The sequence below is a fragment of the Aulostomus chinensis genome, chromosome 15 (assembly GCF_037954235.1).
Source record: "Aulostomus chinensis isolate RoL2024-O1b breed Wild chromosome 15, RoL_Achi_v1.0, whole genome shotgun sequence".
Classification (NCBI taxonomy): domain Eukaryota; kingdom Metazoa; phylum Chordata; class Actinopteri; order Syngnathiformes; family Aulostomidae; genus Aulostomus; species Aulostomus chinensis.
In genome coordinates, this window is record NC_141334.1 from 22,189,569 (window position 1) to 22,216,046 (window position 26,478).

Sequence of the window (26,478 nt, forward strand, 5' to 3'; positions counted from 1 at the left end):
GATGGACCCAAAACTCCTTCGGAGATGAGGAATAGTCAAAAACAAATGTATCTTTAATAAATCAAAATAGCTTCAGGAAGCAAACCAGCCAAGCTACTGTGGCCACAACTAGGGAGCAAAAGAAACTGACAAAGGACAGGGGAGACAGCAAACTTAAGAACACAGGGATAAATGAGCTGATGGGGAACAGGTGTGTGTGACATAGTAGGAGGGGAATGACAGAGACTCAGGCAAAAAAGGAGACAAGGGGGAGTGAAGTTACCATTAGGCATGACAGTGTGCTCCTTTACGACTAGTAGCAGTCAGTCTTTTTATGTAGTTCACCTTTTTCCATTACATATAGAGGATGTTTGCAAGCCGCAAGCTTTAAATGATGTTTCTAACAGCAATGGAGTATCTGTTATATTCAATCATCAATTAATTTTCTTGATCATATTTTATCATTTCTGATGGACTTCCAAATTGATGGGAAGTTTATGAACCAGTGAAGTGGTTTTGTATAGGATATAAAAGGATATGTTTAAATGAGTACCAGTAAAACACTTTGACATAATGAAGGAAACATTATGTGGGAGTAAACCCTTCATTACCCTTATTGGAGTAGTTTGGAGAGATCTGGCTATTCCATGAAAATGTGCTGTAGTTCTGAGAACAGTGATAATCTTGTAAAGAGTAAATCTTAAACCAGTGATCACTGTTCCACAACTCTGGTATTTCCAGCTTTGTGCTTATGTCCATTTAATTCTTCTTTCCAATCAAGTTTTGGACAGGTATAAATATCTACCGCCTTAGATCAGCATTTCTCAAAGTGTGTGGCGCGCCCTGGGGGGGCACGGAGGTGTCCGGGGGCGAGTCACCCGACGTCCAAACATTATTTCCCCCCCACCTTTCGCTATGTTTATGGTTCCACCGCGAAAAAAATTCCGACGTCCAAACATTAGTTTCCCCTCACCTTTCGCGTTGTTTATGGTTCTGCCGCGAAAAAATTCCGACGTCCAAACATTAGTTCCCCCTCCCTCCCCTTTCCCCCCGGTGAGGGGGGGAACTAATGTTTGGACGTCGGAATTTTTTTCGCGGCGGAACCAAAGTGCTCTTTAAACCTCTTTCATAGCAACTGTTGTCAGGTCTGTTTTTAAAATGGAGAGATATTTGACAGGGATGAAACACATTTTATTTATTTTTTCTAGTTCTGAAAAACTAAAAGAATGTTTGTAATTTTTAATAGGTCAATAAAGTTAAACATGGCCTATTTTGTCAAAAAATTTGGCATGGGGGGAATGAAAATTTTTCTTCCTCCAAAGGGGGGAATGACAGAAAAAGTTTGAGAACCACTGCGTTAGACACACATCCTGCGTCTGTGTTCTAGGCACAGTTCCTTATGTTTTTTGGCGTCCATTAAACCAGTTTATAGCAGCCACACTGCAAGCGGAAGCGCCTGCCACAACGGAGCACTTTTGCTCAGGAGGCTTGCTGGAGTTTTCTTCCACACGTGTCTTGCTGTTAAAACAGATGGGGACATAACCTGTTCAAAGTCATATTGACATCAATGTCAGAAATTCACAGTCGATTCAACATTTTGGGTTGAGAATAAAATGGTCTCACAAACACGTTTGTTCTAAGAATTTATTCATTTATAGTTAGCGAAAGGGTCTTGTAGTGTACCATCACCATGTTTTAAAGTGTTTGGGGCTTTATTTTGGAAGAAATTATACAGTCAAACGAGAGAACTAACTGGCTATTTTATATTAAAAGTGTTCTTAGAGACTGTTTTTTGGAGAGCAGTAAATAGCTTTGCTAAAGCCCACTGCCTGAAAATTTTTTAAGCCATTAGATTCCTGGCCAGGACATGAGATGACAACAACAAAATAGGCTTAATCAAAGGCTTAAATGTAAAACTAACTGATAGCATAGTCTTAAGATAAACACTGGTGGTTAACAAGAGAAAAATGTCTCTCACAGACATATTAAAGTCATCATGAACTTCCATGTTGTTTTGAATGATTTGTCTGGTTCATTGTTTGATGAGAAAGAGAGATCAGAAATCAGATCAAAATTCTCAACATAAAGTTACTAATTCATCTCTAAAACCAGCACAACAGGCCAGTTGACACAGAGGTTTTTAAACAGGTAATGGTGACAGTTTTGGAGGAAGTGTCTGCTGGCAAATAGATGCATGGTGTCATTACCACACTGAATCAGGTCCCTCTTTTTGTGTAGTCAAGTACCCACAACACAGACACACTGGATTTCACATCAGACACTCGTGGGCCATTCCAAACAACACAATGTATACAATTTCATACAGCACTTTTGACAATAAAAACTTTCAAGTCAGCTCAATTTTTTTTTTTTTTTTTTAAATGAGGCTGGATCTGGTGCACCCATGATGCATTACTATTTTGGGACACCAGAATACATTTGCTCCATAGACCAAAAAGAGGCTGTTCTTTGGTCAGTGGCATTATATATGAGGGCACATCAATCAGAAGAGCAGATGTGTGGCATTGCAGAGTGTTTTTTTCGATTGTTGAAATGTTGGAAACATTGGCTGCCACCTTCTCTCAGGACTTTTCTCCTGAGTTGAAATGTGCCACTGAAATAGCAACACGCCAAGTCCTGACGCACCCTGGGCTTTAAAGGGAAGCACTCTGGTTAGTTTTAGTGAAGTTACACTAGAAACACACCTATCAGTAATTAGGCATTTAATGACTGTGGTTTGCACTCTGATTACACACCCTCTAAATGACAAAAGGAATCTGAATTAGCCCCGAATGCAGGATTTCCAATGTCGCCAACTGCCTGGCGCAATGGATCACTTTAATAGGGCCCAAGATGTGTGTCCCAGGCCTGACGATCCTAATGTTCAAAAATTCCAGCAGCTGCACCACTCCAAATATGCAGAAGAATTTGGTGATATTTTGTTGGTCACTTTTTTCTTCTTTTTTTGTTTGTTCTTTAGTGTGTTTGAAGATGAGCTTTTTATTTCTATTTGTCATCTGCCTGACAAATTATGAGATAGTTGTCTGCCTTACCATGTACAGATTGTAAATTTAACCAGATGGAGCATTCACTAAATAAAAAAAACAAAAAAAACCCATATCATCACTTTATCTGAAAAACTTATCAACTTAAAGAAGTCACGTATTATATGATAGTTTGCACCATCTGTGAGAGACAGCATGGATCTTCACATTGTAAACATGTGTGAAGACCTTTTGTGGTAAGCAAATGTGTGTGGTATTTATGAACCCTGTTTCCCATGCTGGCTTGAAAGCTGGATCATGATGACTGTAGCGCACATTCCAGAAAACTTCTCCGAGTGTAAGGGAAGTGAATTTTTGTTGTGAATGAATAATATGAGCCGCACAGTGGTGCAGTGGTTTGCACTGTCACCTCACAGCAAGATGGTTGGTCTTTCTGTGTGGAGTTTGTATGTTCTCCTGTGCCTGCATGGGTTTTCTCCGGGTACTCCAGCTTCCTCCCACAGTCCATAGACACGCAAGTAGGGAGTAGGCTAATTGGATACTCTACATTGATCGTAGGCGTGGCTGTGAGTGTGAATGATTGTCTGTCTATATGTGTTGGCCCTGTGATGGACTGGTGACCAATCCAGGGTGTATCCCACGTCTCGCCCGAAGGCTGCTGGGATAGGCTCCAGCCCCTCCGTGGCCCATTACAGGATAAGCGGTAGAAGATGGATGGATGGATGGATGGATGGATGGATGGATGACTTATATGACTCAAATCCAGATTCAAACTACTAGTCAGCCTTGTTCTGTATATTTACTAAGACACAAACACTGCAGTGATAAATCAAGTTGGATTTCATATTTCACAATGTACCACATGATTATTGAGGTTTGAGCCTCAATTGTTCAATGGGAAGTCAGGGCAATGTGGGCTATAAATACACATCCAATGAAAATAGTTAAATTCATTTTTTTCTTTGAAACATTCTTTGATTTAATGTCATAGTTCCCATCTGCAGCCATTTTGTATCTGTCGAGGTTGATATTTCTGTTTAAATTATTTAGTGGCTGATTGACGTCTGAACTGAGTTCCTCCATTTGCCCATGATAAGGCAAAGAATTTTAATCATGTAGGACACTATCCAGTTGACCATTTGTAATTTACCACTGAGGTAGAAAGAGCTTCTTAGAGGGGCAATTCCTTTTTTAATATACAACAAATGAGATTGTACAAATATCAAAAACAACATTTTTCCCTAAGCAAGGATTTCATCTGTGTTACATGACAACTACAGATGTGATGCTTAGTGGAATGAACCTAAAAACACCTTTGGATTGTCATGGAAGTTTTTTTTGCGATTTGTAAGCCTAATTTTTTTCAGCCCCAAACCATTTCTGTTTTGGCTACTTATGACTTTGTAAATGTTTCAATATGTATGTGAGTTCTTGACCTCTATGTTTTTGTAATTGGTTCCCGGTATGACTGTGATGGCTGCCAGAAAGAAGCCTCAGGCGAAAGTAATTGCTGCCTGTGTTGCTACATCTTTTGATCCAAGTACAGGGGGATTTTAAGATGATCAGACTGAACTTCCTCATAATAATTCCTGAAAGTTATTGCCTTAAGGCCATTTCATAAATGATTGCTGGTTGGTTTGGAATATAAAGCTGACATCTCATACATCCCAATATTAGCAATACAACAAAATTTATGTATTTGGCATTTAAATTTTATGATAATAAGGGCTGGGCAAATCAGGAAAATCCAACTTTATCATTTAAGACCTTATCTTGATTAAGTCAGTTAATTCTTTTTACCCCAATGTGTGCATTCCTGGGGTACTTTTCATGTGGTATAAGTTAAAATAATCTATTTTGTTTAAGAGAAATGCAATGAATCATTCTTTTTTTTGAGGATTTTTGGACACTTTCCACTTTCCTTCAATTTCACCTATTTGGTATATTCAGTTAATAGCCATTGATATTTAATTTGTGCATTATCAGTTTGGCATATTTACAATACAGATCATGTCAGAAAACTGCAATGTTCATGGTCGTAATTGAGATAAACCTGTGAAATAATTATGATATTGTTTTGAAGTCATTTTACCATGTGTTCATCCAGTACTCATAGGTTGAACACTAATAAAATAATAGAGCTGTAGAGACATTTGAGGGCTACCTATTTAGGTTGTCCTTAAAAACTCCAAGTCTAGAAATTCATTTATGCAATATATACTTATGTTATGTAGATTTTTGCTTAACAAAATAGCCGACAAGCGCTGGCTTGCAAGGCATCACAATAGAAAGTGTCTGTGGTTTAATACTTCTGGACAAATTGTCCATCCATTTTCTACCACTTATCCTTATCCTGTTAAGGGTCATGGGGGAGCAGGAGCCTATCCTAGGTGCCTTCAGGCAAGAAGCAGGGTTCACCCTGGACAGGTTGCCAGTCCATTGCAGGGCCAATATTTATAAACAGACAACCATTCGCTGTCACAGCCACACCTACAGTCAGTTAAGAGTTTCCGATTAACCTAGTCCCCTCTTGCATGTCTTTGGACTGTGGGAAGAAGCCGGAATACCTGGAGAGAACTCGTGCATGCACAGGGAGAACATGCAAACTCCACACAAAAGGACCCCGTGCTCGAGCCAGGGAACAAACCCGGAACCTTCTTGTGGTGGGGCGACAGTGCATACAACTGCACCACCATGCTGCCCTTGACAAATTGTTTACTGAAAAAAAATCCAAAAAAGATCAGAAGGAGATCCCTGTGTATCTACTAATAAAATGTTTGCTTTATATATTCTACCACTAAGGGAGTGGCACGGTGTTGCGGCGGTTAGCAAAATCGCTTCACAGCAAGAAGGTTCCAGGTTCACGCCCTGGCTCGAGCTCAGGGCCATGTATTGGCCCTGCGATGGACTGGCGACCTGTCCAGGGTGTACCCCACTTCTCACCCGAAGGCAGCTGGAATAGGCTCCAGCCCCCCCATGACCCTTAACAGGGTAAGGATAAGTGGTAGAAAATGGATGGACAATGTGTCCAGAAGTATTAAACCACAGACATTTTTTTGTGATGTGACAACCCTTAACAGGATAAGCTTCAGAAAATGGAAATGGATGGATCCCACTAAGATGAATGAGTTGATTATTTCAAAGCTGGAGCCCTCCATTTAACTGCTGGCAACAGCAACTCTGTGTGGAAAAAGAAAAGTGACAATCAAATTGTCTTGACATGTGTGGCTTACAGAGCTGTAAATAAACATTGAAATAGTTCTATCGACGTAGCACTGTGTGAGCTCTCTGTAAGATATTTAAAACCAGAACATGCATTGGCAAACATGATGGCAACTATAATTAGAAGAAAATTTCACCTGCTGCAATTGGAAAAATTCGTACTTCTGGGGGAATTATCTGCATGCAAAATCTTGGCTGGAGCTGACAGCTGCAGGAACTTAATCATGAAAAAAAATCATGAACGATATATGAGCTGTGTGGTTTTATATATCAGCCAAACAGCTTCTTGAGCCCTATACTCATCCAAAAAATGTTCTCACTAGCCAAGATGTTCAATTATGGTCACTTTATTACTTGTCTCTCTTGAAATTACATTCATTCAAGTATACCATGCAAAATAGTTAAACGATTCAACAGTATTTTTGTATTCTTCATTATTATTCAACAGTATAATGTATATGATTTTCATACAAACAATCTTATTTTGTGCAAAAACTTCTATGTTAACTGAACAATTTGATCAATTGTGTACTTGTGTTGCCTTTACCTGAAACATAGTCAGAAATTCCTCCCATTGCGCTGTGCCAACATTAGAGAAATGCCAAGATCCATTTATTGTTGTTCTGCTACAGAAGGAAAACACGATGGCTTGACTGGATGTGATATTGCCACTGAGGTCAAAATTGTGACAAAATTGTCTGAATAGCAAACTTATACCCTTAACATAGTTCTGGTATACCAGACTGCCTGAAATACTGTTACAGATTCATAATTGACAGAACAGTGTGTAGGTTTTAAAGCAATTACTGGCAGTATCATTTAAGATTTTATTAATATTATTATTATTATTATTATTATTTTCATTATTATTATTAATAGTAGTAGTAGTAGTAGTAGTATCATCATCATTATTCACTGGTATGTATGCTGTTCATGGGTCAGTCCTGAAAGTGGCAGTAGCAGGTCATCTCCCATAGCCCCTCTACATAGCCTTAGTGGATCTCAAGGTATCTGCTGAAAGAACCCCTCCACAGTTTGACAAGGGAGATGGTGGGGGGAGGAACGCCTAATTAGCTCTACCATAAAAAGCCATCACAGTTCCTAATGAGCTCCCAAATTGTCTTCCACTGGGAGAATATAAAACCTATATACCCTCTAAAATAACTGTTTTAATTTTTACACCAGTGGACAAATGCCAACTGACTGTCAATCATTGGCAAATTGTGTGTGTGATGCAGGTTAGAAATGCACATACTGTACACTTGTCAGAGGACCATCTACAGTGATGCCCACCTCGAATGGGGAGAAGGAGGTGTGCATTGTTACCAGGGCCGCTCTCCTATACCACATCATCAACAATTAACCTCAACATTCTCAGCATCCCACCCACATTCTTGGTCTGATCTGAAGCTGATCAGAACTGACAAATTCAGGGAAACAGATATACATAGCATGAGCCAGGCTGTGTTTGTTTAGACTTAGCACAGAGCTCAGGGCAAAAAGGCAGGTTTGGCAAATGATGGGTGGCATTAAAGGGAAAACTGACTGGTTCAGTCAGTCAGTTTGAGAGTGTTTGTGTGGTCCAGTGTTTTGGCAACCTAGGACTGTTTACACTGCTGTGTGTGTGTGTGTGTGTGTGTGTGTGTGTATATAGATATATATAGATATATAGATATATCTATAGATATAGATTCAAGCTCTAACTCAGTTCACAACACACAAACACACACTCAGATGAGGGTTTGTGGTGATTACACATATTTAACAGGTCAGGCCATGTAATGGGATTTGGAAATAAGTTTCTGATATGTCTTTTAAAGGGAGTATCAGATGAAACAAAGCATATCCAGATAATGCTGTTTACTTTTAATGAAGCCATAATATTTCATCTTTAATTATATCTTCGTCATGATTTCTAATTCCTTGTTTCAAGACCACAAATGAGTATTCATGAGATTAGAATGTTTTTGGGGCTCTTTTGTATCTTACTACAGAACAACCAAGCCCCCCTACCCGTTACAACACGATTTCTGTCTCAGAACTGGTGGTATTGACCTTGGTTTAGTGTTTTAAATCCAGTTCCATTCAGGAGCACTGTAGATTAGACTACACCATCATCTGGTCAGACCCTGACATTTACTCTAAGCCATGAATGGATATATCAGAGTTGTTGTCATAGGTTTGGCACTGTTCCGTCACCATCAGAGTTTCCAAACAACACCTTCCTCCAACCGTCTGCTGCATTTGATAAAGTCCTGCTCTTAACTAGTCACAGAGTCACTCAAACATATTGGGACATTGATATACTAGAATTCATATCATACACATACTGTAACATTCAGTTTACACATGATTCTGGCATCTGCTTGGTTGCCTTGTTCATCTTGATTCTATCATTAAAACAAAGTCATGTAACAAGGGAGACAACATTCAAGACTACATATGGAGCAAGACATCATGGGAGAATGAAACAGGGTTTCTTATGTGTTTTTGTTTCTCCCATTTTGACCAGGTTGTTTGTTTTTTCTTGCCACATTTCATCCCCCTTTCCTTCTACACACCTTACACATTAGCACTGTGATCAGGGAAGGATGCCCATTTTGTGACAAGATGAGTAATAGTCTGATGTGAGGACTATAAATGTGTCAGTATGAAAGAATGTGGATAGTTGCTACATGTTGCTAACATACATGTTATGGATGGGTCAGGATGGTGCGGTAGGTTGCTTGAGGTTAAAGTTTCAATGTGTTTCATTGTCCTTACAGCTGAGATATCAACATGGTTTGACCACCCCAGACTTGCAACAAACACTACCCAACCTGAAGAACTTCCTGGAACATGGTTTGCTGGTCCGATGGTAAGAATTCAAAGGGCAAATATTTCCCTGCAGATCAATGATGCTTGAGAGATGTTGTACAAAAATGATTTTGATTTTTCAGAGTTGATTTGCTTGGATTAAACCAAAGAATGTTATTGTGACTTTAGAATAATTAGAATTTTTTTTTTGCCAGATATGAACCAACAAAGTCATGTCCAATTGCATCATAATACATAAAATAAAAATAGTACATCACTTTTTTATGCCTTAGCCAAGTGTGCCAGTCACATTTACCCTTTACCACCAAATCTTTTCAGATTATGCCAAATTGAAGAAATTTTATATTTGGAAATGATTTAGCAATTAGAGGATATTTAATTATTTAATTGTTTCCTCAAATAGTTCCATGTGGCTCAGAGTATTACAGGGTTTTTCTCTGTATGCTTCTAAGTTTTGGCCAAATACAGTATTGGCCCCTGGATAACACTATCACACAACAGGCTTTTTGAAAGGGCTTAAAACTTTGAGATTAGTATTGCTTGGAAAGTTTCCTGGGGACACTTAGAACAAAGGGAAGTAATTTCTCCTTGTGTTTTTTTTTTTATCTTGTAAGGTGAAATATTAAATATTTACCATTGACCATAACATACACGTCTCATTTATCTTGTCAGTCTCACAGTTTCCATCCCAATATAATGTAATATTTTACAGAATTTTCAGAATATCAGCTAAGACCATAGAAACACCACTGTCACAGTGACCTTGAATTTTCTCTACCAAAATCTTTGTGTATCCTTGAGTCCCAGTGACCATTTGTGGAAAATTAAGGGAAATTCCCTCAAGGCATTCCAGAGATATACTTTTAACAAGAATGGCATGGAGGGCAGCACGGTGGTGCGGTGGTTAGCACTGTCACCTCACAGCAAGAAGGTTTGAGCCCCAGCTCGGGCATGGGATCTTTCTGTGTGGAGTTTGCATGTTCTCACTGTGCCTGCGTGGGTTCTCTCCAGGTCCTTCCACAGTCCAAAGACATGCAAGAGGGAAGTAGGCTAATTGAATACTCTAAATTGACCATGGGTAGGTGTGGCTATGAGTGTGAATGGTTGTCTGTCTATATGTGTTGGCCCTGTGATGGACAGGCAACCCATCCTGGGTGTACCCCGCCTTTCGCCCAAAGGCTGCTGGGATAGGCTCTACCACCTCCCACAACCCTTAACAGGATAAGCGGTAGAAAGTGGATGGATGGATGGAAGTATGGGATGGACAGATTGTCAGAATCTGTATCCTTATTAGATTTTACTTTGTCACTGAAGAACTATTTAAATATACAGTTTTTTTATGGACATCTTATGAAACCATTGTTAACACTCCATCACATAATATAACAAGGAAGAGGTTTCTGAAAACTTACCATTATGTATATAAAATAATTTAAAGTGATTCATTCTGTAAGAGCAGCAGTCACTGGGTAACTCAAACACTGGACTGGCAGCACCATTTTGAAAACTTGATCATTCAGTGTCTCACTTTGCAATAACTACATTTCGTAAATACAATTCTAATCATTTTAGCGTCTAAAGGACATCCCACAATCAGTAGATTTTACAATTGACAGCCATTCAAAACACACCATGCTTTTTCAGATTGTTCACCTAGATTATGTTGAAATATGTTTCATTATAAGACATTGTTATTATGACAAGACAACATTGCCCTGACACAGGACAGGACTATTTAATCTGAAATCATATGAATTCTTAGGTTAAAATTAGTATTACACTTTGCTTTAGTAGCAATGTAAAACTTCTGCACACCTCAACAGCCTCCGTGTTTAAAAAAAAAAAACAGCAGTTGATGAGATTTGCAGGAGCAATTTGTCTGCTGGAGTGGACTGCTTAGATGTCTGCCTCAGTACTTGGACAGTCCTTTAGGATTTTGGCCTGTATATAACCCTTGAGTGAAACCTGGAATAGGTCTGTGTCAGACTTCAACTCCAGTGCCCTTTAAAAGAGAAAGCTGTCTTTGATCTCTTCTGTATCTCAGGGTCAGCAAAAAAGGAAACGTGTACTGCACACTTTAATTGAATAATGTTTTGTTTTGAAAGGAAAGAAGCCATAGCTCTTAAATCAGCCCTCCACTCCTCCCCTTCTTAATGGGAAGTGGAAGGGCCTAGAGATAGGTGAGATGACAGCATGATCCTGCTACCCTGAAGATCTGAGGGAGGCTGGTAAGAAAAGAGGGAGGGAGGAACAGTTATACAATGGCTTGCCAGAGCCACACTCCTAGTAGTAAATTCATGAGAAGCTATTCTAAGCCGAACATAAAATATGCATTCTGAGCCCTCTATTCTAGAGTCTCCTTAATAATGTTCATAGCTATCTTATTTCTCACCATTATTGAGTATTATTATAAGTGATATAGTTATTATTGTGTGCGTATTGATGTCTGGAATAATTGAAAGCAAATTTTGTCAAAAGTTCTTAAGCCATAGCAGCACACATCAGAAGGTAAAGCCTTTACAGTCAAAGCGAATATTGTAGGAACATCATAATAGGATTAAAAGCTGGTCTGACCCCTGGGCCTTTACCTGGGTCTGAGAGTGAACCTGTGATGTCTTCCATAATTCTGTTAAAATTGTAAATTTGTTGTGAGAACACTGTCTTATAGTAAAGCTGACACTCAGGGCACCAGCGTTGTCTAGATGCATAGCTGTGTTTTGACTACGTGAAGGTCACATCTAAGTAGGATGTTCCATTTTGGTATTGCTGGGTATAGCTAGCCATTACAAGTATGTCGGATGCAGATGTTCTGGGGGAGCTGACTCGACCTCATCTCACAGCAAACCTTGTACATCTGTGGTGGATGTCCAGTTAAGTGTCGAGTGTAAGCCATCTCTGAGTCCCCAGCCTGTTTCTTGTGTCCGACGAATTCCTTTGTCACACAAAATTCTTTTACAGAAAGCATTAAAAAGAACTCAGTCTGTATGTGAAAGGTCATTCAGACAAAGCTGGCTTTCACCTTATCCTGTTTTTGTTTTCTTTTTGCTTATTTGGATCTCCCTTAGCTGTTTCAAAGGAAAACTTAATCTCCCATGTTGAGCTACCAAGTATAATTCAAAAGTATAATTTAAATAAAACCAAACTGTTATCTTTATGTGTACAAACATACAAACATTTTACTCAAGCCTATCTTCCTAATAGATAACTGTACATGTACAAAACAGTAGTATTTAGAACCAAGTGTCACAAATGCTACAAGTTATAAATATCATAAAACCAAAGAAGAAAAGTCCATAATTAGATCTCCAAACCTGTCCGATTTGCACCCATTCTCAATCAAAGGTAGTACCGTTGTTCTGAAACACATTTATTCTTGAATAATATTTAAAAATGGCAACATATGTCTCACACATTTGGGCAGCCTGTACTGTACATAATCTATACTTTGTCTTTTTGAACACTTTGTCTTTCCCAGAAGTGTCACTGGTCTTGCTGTGACATGTCTTACCAGCTGTTGTTAAATCACATATCATTCATATCATGGATTGGGAAAAAGCCAAAAGTCCTCCAGACAGGAAGTAACAGTTAAAATTTAGCAGTTATGATTGAAAAGGTTTTTGCCTCACTTAAATCTTTATTGATGCACCTATTCTCTTCTGTAGCTCATATCCTACTACATAACACAGATGGAGGCATAATGAGAAATGAAATGTGGTTTGATTCAAATGCAAAAATCCTTATTGTGCAGTGGTGAAGTTTGATGGATATTGACAGTTTCAAAAACATTTCTGTTGCAAAGATGTCCATCTAAAATTAGAGCAGCCATTACTGTTGAAACATTCAGTCAAGCTTAAACTGACACTTAGGGACATCTTATAATGAGGTATGAAAGACAAACTATTCACTCATCTCCAGTTTCCTAGCCTGTATATGTCACAGAGTCTGAATGTCATTGTCCTCTCACTTAAATGATGATGGACTTCTCATGACAATTGTCTCTATTCCTTGCCATCTAATCACATATTGGATTGAGTTATAAAGAGGTCACGATGGTTTAATTTGGAAAATCAGATAAGTCAGATTTCCAATCATTTCTCTGGTCATCCTTTTACATTGGTCCCTCCCACCCAAAAGTAGTTTTAGAAGAGCATGTTGTTTCCATTTTCCAGGAACATGTCGTTAAAATGTACCGTTATTTCCTAAACTTTGACCTTGGTTGACCATCTTTATGTCTGCGGGAATCATAAATTTCAGTCATCAGCTACAGTTGTTACTCTAAGCAGCGACATACTGTACATTTACACTGCAGCTGGTTTTAATTTACTGTATCACAGGGACTTTCAAGTTTGAAAATTTTGTCTTGAAACTATGCAGGCAGCTGCACACCTCTCAGCAAGTGTCCTGCTGGTGAACTTTTTTAGGACTACCTCAGCAGGGCATCCCTGAGGATGAAAGTTAAGGCCATTTTTAATGGCTGTCATGTGCTTGGCAGACGTTTGCATTTACATCATCAATGCATGTGTCAGCCTTTGCTCTCATCAATGATGTGTTAGTGCCACTGTTACAAAGAACCCTTCCTTTATGAGTCCTAATTGACTGTATAACATATATGTCAAACCCTAATCTGACCACATGTCCAGAGATTTCTTTTTCACATGTACAGAGATGTCTTTCCTCTGCTTGTGACTCTTTAACACAACTGGAAAGTATTTTAGCTTTTAAGATTATAGAATAGGCACATTAGCATAGTGTTTAGTCTGGTGAAATACAAATGGCATTGGCGATGGGAAGGGGCCTTGAGGCCCCCATTAAAGTCAATTTATGGCTTCAGCGGTAGGGCAGGGTGGGGTTCCAAGATTGGGAATCTGTAATCTGTTATGGAGGAAAATGTCAGACATACTTGGGTAGATGCCTGCCACCTGCTTCTTGTCAGGAGAACCTGGGTGTACTCTACATAGTCTGCACAAAGTTTTTCTGCTGATTGTGACATGGAGAGATTTAAAATAGTACTTTGGATGCAGGGGGAGCTGAAGTTATCAGTTGGAGCCAGGTCTAAAAGGAGCCTTCCTTGTGTCCTAAATTCTTTTTTATTAAATCAGATACAATCTAAATCTTGCATCCTTGATACAGAAGAGGTGTGATGTAAGTTTCTTTTCTGTCTTTCTCATAGTGACAGACACCATGTCTCCAGCTCAATCCCGGTGCCCAACAAGTCTCAGCTGGGTGTGCCTGCTGCTTCTGATATGGCCTACCCTCATAACACGAGCTCCCCGGATCGAGGCCTGAGGAAAAGGGCGAGCTCAGAGGCAGATAAGTATAAGACAAACCCTCCACCCAGCTACAGCACAACCATGGGTGAAAAGCAGCCCCCAGTTGGCCTTGCGCCACCCTCACCTTCACCTAAACACCTGTCCTCCTCCCTGGATGCCTGCATGTCCTCGCTTAATCTGACTGGGTCTACAGGGGCTAAAGAAGAGGGTGGAGAGACAGTTGAGGAGTCTGAGAAATTCTTCGCTGATATAGAGGTTGAAGTAAACAAAGATGAAACTGAAGACCAACAGCCAACCACCACAGAAGAAGACCCCGAGGATATAGCGGCCACAAGTCAGCACACAGGCATCATGAACGGCTCTTTGGTGCCACAACAGGTCCAAGATCTGCATTGTTCTGTGGAGCAAGCGGAGGAGATCATTGGTACAGAGGCCACTAGCCTGGGGATGGAGCTAGCAGACGAAGCCAGGATGGAGGACTTCCGCTGCATCCCTGTGGACCATGCAGTAGCTGTGGAGTGTGATGAGCAGGTGCTGGGGGAGCTGGACGTAGCTGGCTTTGAAGAGTTCTCAAGACGAATTTATGCACTGAATGAGAATATGTCCAGCTTCCGACGGCCGCGCAAAAGCTCTGATAAGTGAGGCAGAGGACAATAAGGAGAAAGGCAGACATGAAAAAACTGCACAAGTACAAGGCAGGGACATGAACTGAGAGAGTGGGATCCCCACTCTGGTATTGCAGCATCAAAAAATTCTGGAATAATGACCAATTTGCACTTATTATCATTTCCATTGCAATTTCTAAAATTTAATACAGTTAAAAGTGCAAGTAGTGGGACAGTTAGACGAAATTATCTTTTATTTTTGATGCCTGCTGCCGTGTGTGTGTGTGTGTGTGTGTGTGTATGTATGTATGTATATATATATATATATATATATATATATATATATATGCGTGTGTGTGTGTGTGTATATATATATATAGAGAGAGAGAGAGAGAGACATACAAACATATATATAGAGAGAGAGAGACATACATACATACATACCATATACCATACATTCATACACACATACATACGTATGTATGTGTGTGTGTGTGTATATATATATGTGTATATATGTTTATATATACATGTATGTGTGTGTGTGTATTTTAATGGATCCACATCAGTAATCAGACTTTTTTTTCAGACATTTTTACTCTCAAAATAGTTCAGCCTCAATACCCTCAACAGTATATTCAATATTTATCACTAGCACATATCCCTAACTGCCGTAATAGCCTCAACTTCTATTATACACATGATCATTTTTAGATTTCACCCATGCATGAAGACCAGTCATATACAAATGTCACCACTGTCCCAGTACTTCTGCCTTTGACTGTACAAGAAAGTGATTCAGTGCTAAACCTTCATTCAGTGTGTGTGGCAGTGGGTGTGTGAAGGTAACGGGGGCAGGGGGGCTCACATTAGTATGCACAGTTGAGTTTTATGTAATCCTGCCAATAACCTTGAAGCTACCACAAAGTGAGGTGAGAACTAGAACCAATAACCCCATCGGAAATTACCCGTGGCAGGGATACCGTACAATGATTTTTCTGTCCAACTTCATGTCCTCTGTTTTTCTTTTAGTTTGTCCATTTTAATTCAGCCCATCAATGTCCACTGATTTTCATATTCAGTAGACCAGAAATGTAACGCTGTCTCTGGAGATGTCTCTCTCAGGCTCGACTGTAAGTGTTCATGCAAATGTTTCAATCCCATTGTCTGTGTTTTGTCTCACTGAATGCTTTCTTGCACTGTTGTTCATAGGTGATTATTTGCTTATTTATATGCATAGCAGTTTTGCTTGCATGTGTGCGTGCGTGCATGCATGCATGCATGCTTTCTTCCCATGGAATTCAACATTTAGTTTAAGTCTCCTTCAGATGAAGACATCACTCATTAATATTGTGTAACATGAGAGTGAAATCACAACCATCATCTGTGTCCTGACATGGACAGCTGCCTTGCTTCGCCTGTAGGGACAAAGATGGACTCTACCAGTCCAGTGGTTGCTGACTGTTAAGATGTATTTTAAACAAAAATATGAACCCTGTAATACCATTTCCATAGACTGCTTTACAGTTCAATTAGTGAGTGTGTATATATACTTTTGTATTGAGGGTTTCCTTTCTTATTAAAGTCTGCAGTCCCATGGCATGAAAGTGTGTAGCCCCCTTTGAAATTATGTGTGTTGTCATGTTTGAGAGTGAAGTGGTTATAGCACTGTAATTCTCAAGTATTATGAAAGATGGAATACCAATACCTGCGGCAGACATTTGAATTAAACAACTTGAGATTTTAAAGTCAAAAGTTAGCATAGCAGCCCTGTAAGGGATGCTCACAACAAAGCTAACATGCGTACATATTTGTAATGTTTACTTAGTTTACATCTGATTTTAGTATTTTGTTCTGATAAGCACTTAACACAAAGTACAGCCCAGGTTAGTGAATGAAAGAAATGTGACAGATACATAGATAGGAAGTTGCAAAATGACCAGTGTAACTATAGTCCAAATCTGGGGTGTTTGTAGAAATTTAATATATCAGGGGCCTAGTTTGGAAGAGCAGGGGACTTTAAAAAGTCTGGCTGAGTTTACATGCTGAAATGTATTTTTTGTTCCTTATCCAAACCCATTTATCTCAACTCACATAGAATACCTTGTTTACTATGAAATCATCTATCCATCCATCTATTTTCTACCGCTTATCCTATTAAGGGGGGGGCTGGAGCCTACACCAGCTGCCCTCGGGCAAGAGGCAGGGTGCACCCGCCAGTCCAACACATATAGACAGACAACCATTCACACTCACAGCCACGCCTGCGATCAATTAAGAGTATCAATCAGCCTCGTCCCCTCTTGCATGTCTTTGGACTGTGAGAGGAAGCCGAAATATCCAGAGAGAACCCATGCAGGTACATGGAGAACAAGCAAACTTAACACAAAAAGAAGCTGGTGCCTGAGCCAGGGCTCGAACCTGGAACCTTCTAACTGTGAGGCAACAGTGCGAACAACTTTACTGCCATGCCACCCACGATGAAATACTAATTCTATAAAAGTTTGATGCCATTAAGAAAGTAACCTATCCATAACATGAATCTCATTTAAGTAATAACCAACTGAATCTCTTGAACAGTCTTCTTCCTTTTTGGAGTCAAGGCTGGGGATTTCTTTTTTCCTTTTGATTTCACACAAGAAAAATGTTCTTCTTTATCATTACCTAGAATTAACAAATTGAATTCAGTGTTTTTCTTACTGTAACTTGATAACAGTGATGGCAGTGAAAGAGTGATAGCTACATTCTGCATGCTTTCATTTGAAGACCTATACTGCTTTCTTTCTCTTTTTTCTCTCTCTCTCTCTCTCTTACTTTTTGTCATGTCATTCTGTGCTCGTTGTTGTCTGCCTTCCAAGGGAGGTCACACCTGTGTTGACTTGACAAGTTCTTTGGATATGTCAAACCAGCAGCATGCAGAAATTGGCTTCCCTAGAGTGAAGAATTTTTGCCTTCAAAATAAAACTTGGGCAGGGATGTTGACTTTTTTAACTTTTCAGGCAAGCAAAAAAAATCTCTGGGATTAAAGCCCTGCAAGTTTAGCAACCCAACTAGTTTAAATTGTGTGCAACATGTCTGGCCAGTCAGTGCTGCCATTTTATCATCTTGGTTTAGACCTGCCGGCTCCTGTCTAATTAAGCTGGGAAAGGCCATGACTGCTCTTTTAATAGTTACCATTACATTAAACTGCATGTCTATAATCATCAGTCAAATCTGATTTAAAAAAAAAAAAAAAAGAAAAACTCAAAATGTTAGACTTTTCTCCAAAGTTAGGTGTAGAATTTGTGATATCAGGTCATCTCACCAACATAGTGTATTTGCTGTTTTATAACACAACTTCATCAACCCATTGTGCTTATTTCCATCAACACCTGCTGCTTTCTGCCATCACCTCAAGTGATACTATTATGAACCTTAACCACTGTGACCAAAAGCTAATTATATAGCAGTATAATTGTTTGGATGGGAACATGCATCTGCATGGACAGAGGGGTACATCATCACAACTTTTGCTCCACTTCTGACTTTGCCATGTTGATGTTTGATGCCATTGACAACTTCTGGTATCTTGTTTCGGCTTTTGTTAACAACCACCTTCTAATGCATTAAAGTATAATTGTGGTATTTGTGCAAAAATGTTTCACTGTACGGAACATTAAAATATCTTAAGATCATATGAACCACAGATTTGTTAGGCATTTGGCCATAGACTCACTGACTTTGAGATGAGGGAGCTTATCATTCAATTATGCTAACTTATTTTAGGGTGTAGGACTGATTCCTGCACCAGTTTCACTTCCAAATGATGAATCTTGGCAATTCATCTACATCATTTCAAAATCAACATAATTTTGCCATAATAATAAATGAAAATAAAAATAATTTCTTGCACATTAAGGATCAGAGAACAACAAATTGCAGCATGTAAGATGTACATTGTGCTGTAACTCACCTCCAATCAGCTGTTTCAAATCGATAATAGTTATGGCCGTAAACATGTTACTAACACAAACACTTGACTGGAATTTTTTTAATCTTTATTTGTTTATCTTCATGTACTTTCTGTTTACATCTTCCCCTAAATTAGATTCCCTTCTACACAATTCTGTCAGCTCCTGGTGCTGTTTCACTGACTGCTAAACACCTGCAGAAGTCCTCTGTCAGCAACAGGACATTTGTGCCATCATGGACTCAGGTTTGCATTAAAGCAGCATGTCAGTGCATGGTCCAGTGCTCAGGTGCAAGGCCAGATTTTTTGATAGTTTGCAGATTATTATTCTGATCCCAGAATGTATGGTTACTGAGGCTCTGTGAGTTATTGTCCAGGCCTTTTGTTTTCTTACTTGAAAAGGCATCCTCATCATTTGCAGCACCATGTGCTGGTCATCATCACAGGCACCTCACAAAAGACCTATCTTCCAAACCAGAGCTGCTGGCTAAACTCAGGCTTCTGGACTTTATGCCTTCATATGGAGGCAATCTCATTCAGCTGGTTATTGGTTTAGTTCCTAGACAAATTGTCCAGGAGATTTTGTTCGGCAGTAGTCTGGTGACGGTGGGATCCATCCTTGCACATTAGTAGGGTAAACAGTGTGAATAGTGGCTGTCCATCTGTAATTAATTTAAAAAGCAGCCATATCAACACTATATTAGTTTCAGGTCAAAATGATTTACAGGAACCTTGTAGTTCTGAGATGGGAGTGATGCTCTGTCCTTGTCATTACCTGGTCATACAGTACTGCAGATCTGTCATTTATACCAAGGGTGTCACTGTACTCCTGCCACTGCTGCAGGGTAGCAGCCAAAATTGCATGTGCATTTATTTTTGTAGGTCTGTGAATAAATGTGACAAAGCCCTAAATATCTGATTGCAGCCAGCAGACTGTTGACAGCCATGGTTCCTCTGACAATCACACTGAGAGTGTCAAATTCCTCCTCTCAGTTTTTAACTTTTTCTTTTGTACATTAATGTTTCGTAGCTTCAGGAAACTCACAGACTCCGCATTCACCCATTGCCAAGTTCTTTCTTCTTGATGGGGCTAATAATAAAATTAGCAGAACAAACTTCAAAAAAGTCATCCAATGATACTGGAGCACATGGATTGAGTTAATACCCCATATGTATCTATAGCATTTATATGCAAAAGATTACCCCCACAAACGCTGGGAAAAGTTACTGGATTGGGATGATTTTCAATGTGGACTCATTGGTGGATGTGCCTTGTGAGGACTTCACAGCAAGTTCCTGACTTTCATGTTCCGAGAGAATAGTTTTTGAAGTTGTCCCTTTCCTCTTTCTTTCTTTCCCCTAGCAATGGTGAGCTGTGTTTGTATACAGAGGTTGTGTTGGACTCCTAAGCTTGGAGCGCTGAGTATTCCAGAGATTTTGCCAGCTGCTGTTTTCACCTTTATACCATATGACACAAAGGTGTAGGTGTATTCTTTATGCTGAGCCAAGCTAACTGTCTGATGGCTTTCATGTTTCCAGTGCAAATTATTTAATTCTACTTGAACTGGATTTGTGTGCTAGGTCACTCAACAGCTTGTCCTTCAGTGACTAGCCCACATTTAAGATTTATCACAGGGTGATGCCAGAGGCAGCCAAGACCAATTCCTTATGTTTTAAAGTCAACACAAAGGCTTTCTCCTTCATTAGAAGAAATGGGGAAGTTCAAGTCTTCACAGTAAGATTCATGTCCTAATACAAATGTTGAGTGACAGTGTTACAAGCACGCTTGTCCTCACTGAAAGCACACAATGGACCTCGAGGTATCTGCACACTTAGGGCGCGTTTCCACTGGCTCACTTTGGCTCAGGTCGGGTGGGGTTGGGTTGGTTTGGCCCAACACGGTTCTAATATGTGTGTGTGTGTGTGTGTGTGTGTGTGTGTATGTATGTATATGTATATATGTATGCATGTATGTATGTGTGTATACCTATACATATATACATGTATATGTATATTTATACGTATATGTATTTTAGTGCTGTCAGGCAATTACAAAATTAATCTAATTAATTACAGGATTTTTTTTCCTTTATCTTATCGCGCCAAATCACAACAAAAGTTATCTCATGACACTTTACAGGTAGAGCAGGTCTAGTACCACAATCCTTCAATGAATCTACACCCAACAATTCTCCACCAGCAAGCACATCCTGCAACAGTGGAGACGAAAACCTTCCTTTTAACAGGCAGGAATGTTGAGCAGATCCAGGCTCAATGGGGACGGCCTTCTGCTTTGACTGGTTGGGTGGAAGAGAGCAGGAGAGTGGGGCAGAGACAAAGACAGATCATGGAGAGAGACAGATATACAGAGGGAAAGAGAGGGACAGAGATAAAGAGAGAGAAAGGAAGAGACTGATGGACAGACAGGGACGTGAGCAGGTGGAGCTACGGGTGGTAGCTTGAGCCTCTTCAGGTCTGCAGCCTCCTCCAGCAGCACCTGGGATCTGGGATGAGGGGAGCCCAAATGATCCGGAGAAGAAGACGAGTTAGTAACACATATGAGTATGATTTATGTATGACACATATAGGAGGACAGAGAGGAAAGAGAGGAGGACAGAGAAGCCCAGTGCACCATGGGAGATCCCCCAGCAGTCTAAGCCTATAGCAGCATATCTAAGGGCCAGCCTAAGCAGCCCAACTATAAACCTGATCAAAAAGGAAGGTCTTTAGTCTGATCTTAAAGGTAGAGATGGTGTCTGCATCCCGGACTGAAACTGGGAGACGGTTCCACAGGAGGGGAGTCTGGCTCCCATTCTACTTTTAGAAGGGTTCTAGTTGGGTAATAAGGGACTATGAGCTCTGTCAAATATGAAGGTTAATGACTGTTGAGGACTTTGTATGTTAGAAGGAGAATTTTGAATTCTATTCTGAATTTGACATATATATATATATATATATATATATATATATATATATATATATATATATATATATATATATATAATAAAAATCCCCCCCCCTTTTCCATTCAAATTTTAAGTTTTGCAGTTACTCTTCCATACAGTTCATGTCTTCCACCCTTTGAGTTCACTGGTTAAAGCTGGGGTCATAGTAGAGTCAGTTGACTGTAATTATTTTGTGAGCCAGAGCTACATTATGTTCGTATACCCCTGCAACCAATGCATTACTTAAAATCAAATTAAGAGGTTCAAAATGCCTGTTCAAATTTAATATATAAGCTATTGCTTTCTTTTTTTATGCCTCCCCCAAAAAAGCTGTAATTCAATCCCCAAAAATTTGTTAAAATCTCTAATTTGTCTCCATCCTCTCCAACACAACGGTTTCTTTTGCTGGTATAACAGGATATAACTAGAGGAGTTTAAAACAACCTCATCTCTCCATCTGATTGGATTGCAGCATTATCAGTATTGAAATTGGAGTGCTCTAAATGCTTAAATCTTTCATGACAAAATCATATCACAATAATCATTAAGGTTTTAATACAGATCTTGTGAAAATTAAAACTGAGAATTGATGTCGTCACACTCATAAAAGTGGTAAAATCATTCTTGAAGTCATTGTGGCTTCTGTAATTACCTTTAGAAAGGATGAATGACGTAAGTGACACCTGACATACAGATTAAGAGGTGTATACTTACTAAACACAAAATGGAACTTAGTAACAGTTGCCCTTGAGCAAACAAACACAATAAGAAGAGGCATATCACAGTACCGAGAAGGATTCAGTTGTCTGCGAGCTAAAAGTAGCTTTTGTGCTGGATCTGGTCTAGCCTACATGTTTCAAACTAGAAGTACTTTCATGGATAACATCAGCATGATGCCCTTACTGTGTGTGCCTTTGAGGTACAGCCATGCATTGATTCAATGTCCTAAACTAGTAATTCCAACCCTGGCTGATCATCAGTCTTCCCAACAACAATAGTGTCCTGCTGAGCCGGTAACAGTATTCCATACGGCTGCATGGCAATAGATGAGAAGAAACCATAAAAAATATGAGGAGAAATACTGCTGGTGTCTGCTCATTGTTTGCACATATTGAACCATTATTGCTTTAGTATGATATATGTTCTTTCTCCCCCCACTCTGTGTATGTGCTTGTGTGACGTGGCATTATTCTATCCACACATTGTTTTTAGGAATCTAAAAATCACTTACCCGACTGCTTGGCCATTCATTTGTTACTTGTATCCTCTTAAACACATTTTTCCTGTTTTGCACCTCTAACTGCTGCTGCTCTGTATCAACAGTAAGTGAATGGCATGCTGTTGTGGCTCCAGGTAAAATTATGAATAAATAATCCAAATGAGGCCGTAATCTTATTTTTGTAAACTGTTAGCGGTGGGGTCTCAGAAATGTTTAGAAAAGAGGAGATGCAACAAATTAGGGACATGGATGGCAGTTTTCAACAATTATCTAAGACACTAGCATGTACACTACATTTTATAATTACCCTTATTTGAATGAGGTCACAGTCAGAGGAAGCAGCAATATGATTATGGTGCGGCATATTTCAAGATTCAATTTCATTCAGTGATCAAATAACTGGGTTTAAGTACAGTTTTCTGGAACAGCAAGACAACTCTCAAATGTATCAGTACAGAAATGGTTTCAGGTCAAGAACATTGAAAGGTAATGTGGGCTTGTCTTAAGTCATTAGTTTGACTAGTTTGATACACATTAGGAATGTAAATGGTTGATTTTTCTTACAAACTCATGTAAACACCATAATAAAAAAATATTCTTATTTAGGATAAGATCAAAGGTCAGTGTATATAAAAAGAATTTGATCAGTTTTGCTCTCTTTGACATTGTCCAGAACTGATTCATGTCCTGCCTTCAAAACAGCAACTATTTTCATTGGGTTTCCCAGCGTATGGAGTCCTGCAAACATCATTTCTCATATGTCTGTTATTTAAACTGTAAAGGCCCCTACTAGCCAATACCAAAATATTTGTTTGATTTCAGAAATATGTAGATGACATACAAATATATTTTGCTAAATAGCTATGGTTCATTGACCCTCTGGGAAAAAACATTATCTGGATGCTCCCAAATTATTTTTAGTTGAATCAAGAAAAAAACAGGTGAATGTTTTTTGGGCTGAGGAAGTATAATATAACCTGGGAGATGTTTTATTTCTTTCGATATAAAAATTTCGCCATGGGGAGTTGATTAAAACACGTAAGAATTTTACAATCCTCCTGTGAAATGTATTTCAGAACAATATCAAATATTGTGGATACTTATTACAAGTCTTCAGTCGATTTATTCTTCATCAAGCATTGCACAACAGCTACTGTTGTCAATCAACTAAACAGTCTGCTTTAGTCCTATCAAGGATGCTGTTAAATCTGGATTCAAATGGAGACCAAAGTGACATCATAGCTGTACAAACCGGCTTATGTAATAATGGAACACACATGGCCATTGTCACTGTTTATTACTGAAAAAGCAGTCCTTTATAAGGAAAAATTTTCAAGGTCATTCAGTTGACACTGTCTTGCTTACTAATTACCTTTTCATGTGTGTAATAGTCATCAATCATTTCTTGTATCACAGGTGCAGCCAGGCCTTTAGATCCTAGCAGCAATTACACACATCTGATCTTCATTGTATATCAGCTAGACTAGCAACACTTGACGTGAGAAGAGGGAAGAGAGGAAGGAGGAATGAAAGTGTGTGTGTGTGTGTGTGTGTGTGTGTGTGTGTGTGTGTGTGTGTGTGTGTGTGTGTGTGTGTGTGTGTGTGTGTGTGTGTGTGTGTGTGTGTGTGGGTGTGTGGGTGCATGCATGTGTGTGTGAGGAAGGCGGGAAGGAAGGAGGGAGAAACATTTAATTCTTTAGTGGCAGAAGTGTCCAGGGAGGGGGCTCTGGGCCAAACACCTATTTCTTAAAATCCAGCCAACATGTAGGACACTTGTGCTGAAGGATTTTCCAAAAGTGAAGAAGGTCCTCCTGGCTGCATTCACGGCATACACTTTGAAACACTAACTGAGCCTCTAAAATTCGCTTTTTCCTGCTTGTGCGACACTAATTTGCGGACTTTTTTATTTTACAAGATTAAATCCTCATCATTGAGAATGTTGTCAAACCCTCTCTTCATAAATTGTGAGAGCTGTTTAAAGATATATTTCAAATTTTCAGCACAACCAGTCATCAACTTTTCAAGTTAATTTCTAACAAATTGCCTCTGGGCTTTCTGTCAAACTTTCCAAAATTCTGGATCTTAAGTTCTTGCAGGAGAGCTCCCAGTGTTTAACTACAGATGGAACTCCTCCAAGAGCTCTGGGTGCCAGTGGGGAATATTACAACCCACTGAAACTTTATCAGCAGGACTGAACGCCTAAAATGTCTGAATGAAATTTTGGCATTGTGTGTTTCTGCATACCACAAACATGTACTCTTTCAGAGTTTTTGAACCAGAAATAAGCCAAAATGTCATATCTTTGTTTCTAGCTATATCAACACATTTTTGACAAATGACGATATTTTTTTAACCATTAAAGTTTGCTTCGATGTAGGCACAAAAACACACTTCAATTTAAGAAAACTTTGTGGCTGGGGTTTTAAAACAGCCAAACAGTCATCTTCCTTTTAGTTCATGCACCCAGTTTGTCAGGTTTACCCACCAGCCTGACCTTCATCCTGACACTTTCTCTCTATATATAGACATCATCACATGACTGCCTTTGCTCTTGGCTGTCTTGTAATGCTGATGATTATAATTTGGGTTCAGAAATATTGACTATATGGTAAGTAAGTTGTGGAAACATACATAATTAACATTCTATACAGCAAGTATGCTGATGCTTATCAAACAAACTCTTGTTGGTTGTGTATATTGTTACATAACCCCAGTCAATCTACCATATGGGGGCTGCTTCCAAAGGGACCCTGGAGGTGAGGGAATGTGACCGTCATGGACAATTAATTTCTTGTTTTATTGTCCTTATGACTTTATATCTTAAGATAAAAGCAGTCAGTGATTGTTCTCAAAATGAATTATGAGGCATATTCGCTGAGCGGAAAACCTGTTCTCAGTAAGACAAAAATAGCCATCTGCGAAAGCCCCACAATACTAGATGATACAATTAGTTCCTATAACTGCAGATGCTCACTGTTCCATTGAAACTACATGTTTTAGATAATGTCCGAGCTTGATTGCTTTTTTCCTTTTGTTTTTGTTACTGTTGCTGACACTCTGAATCGGTTCTATTCTGTATAATATAATCAGTTTGCACACTATTAGGGTACATTCCAAAACATTTGTAGAAAAAAGTAGTCCTTCTATGAAGGAAATGTGTTTTAGAACAAGTAAAACATGTTATTGTTAGTTTTGATTTAATTTCTGTTCCACTTGCTGATGAGCAAAATTTAGATTTACGTTTGTAAATGCAAAAGCAAAAATGTGAAATAGAAATTTTTGTATTTATAAATAAAAAATATTTGATGATATTGCATTTAACAAGTTGAACACACCTTTAGATGGAGGCTCACATACTGTGTACGAGATGATCTGAGTTCTGCTGCTGATCGTACTGACTAATTGATTGTTCACACCATAAATATGTAAATTTATATACACTGAACAAAAATATAAACGCAACACTT

General features: G+C 39.1%; 1 protein-coding gene across 1 annotated transcript in view; it reads left to right on the forward strand.

Moving 5' to 3' along the window:
- Window positions 1–21,752, forward strand: part of uvrag (UV radiation resistance associated gene) — a 136,501-nt gene extending 114,749 nt beyond the window's left edge. Inside the window, exons 14-15 of the mRNA XM_086226780.1 lie at window positions 8,972–9,063; window positions 14,194–21,752. Coding sequence (XP_086082906.1) covers window positions 8,972–9,063; window positions 14,194–14,935 — 834 coding nt within the window. The 3' untranslated portion in view covers window positions 14,936–21,752. The remainder of the gene's footprint in view (window positions 1–8,971; window positions 9,064–14,193) is intronic.
- Window positions 21,753–26,478: the final 4,726 nt, after the last annotated feature.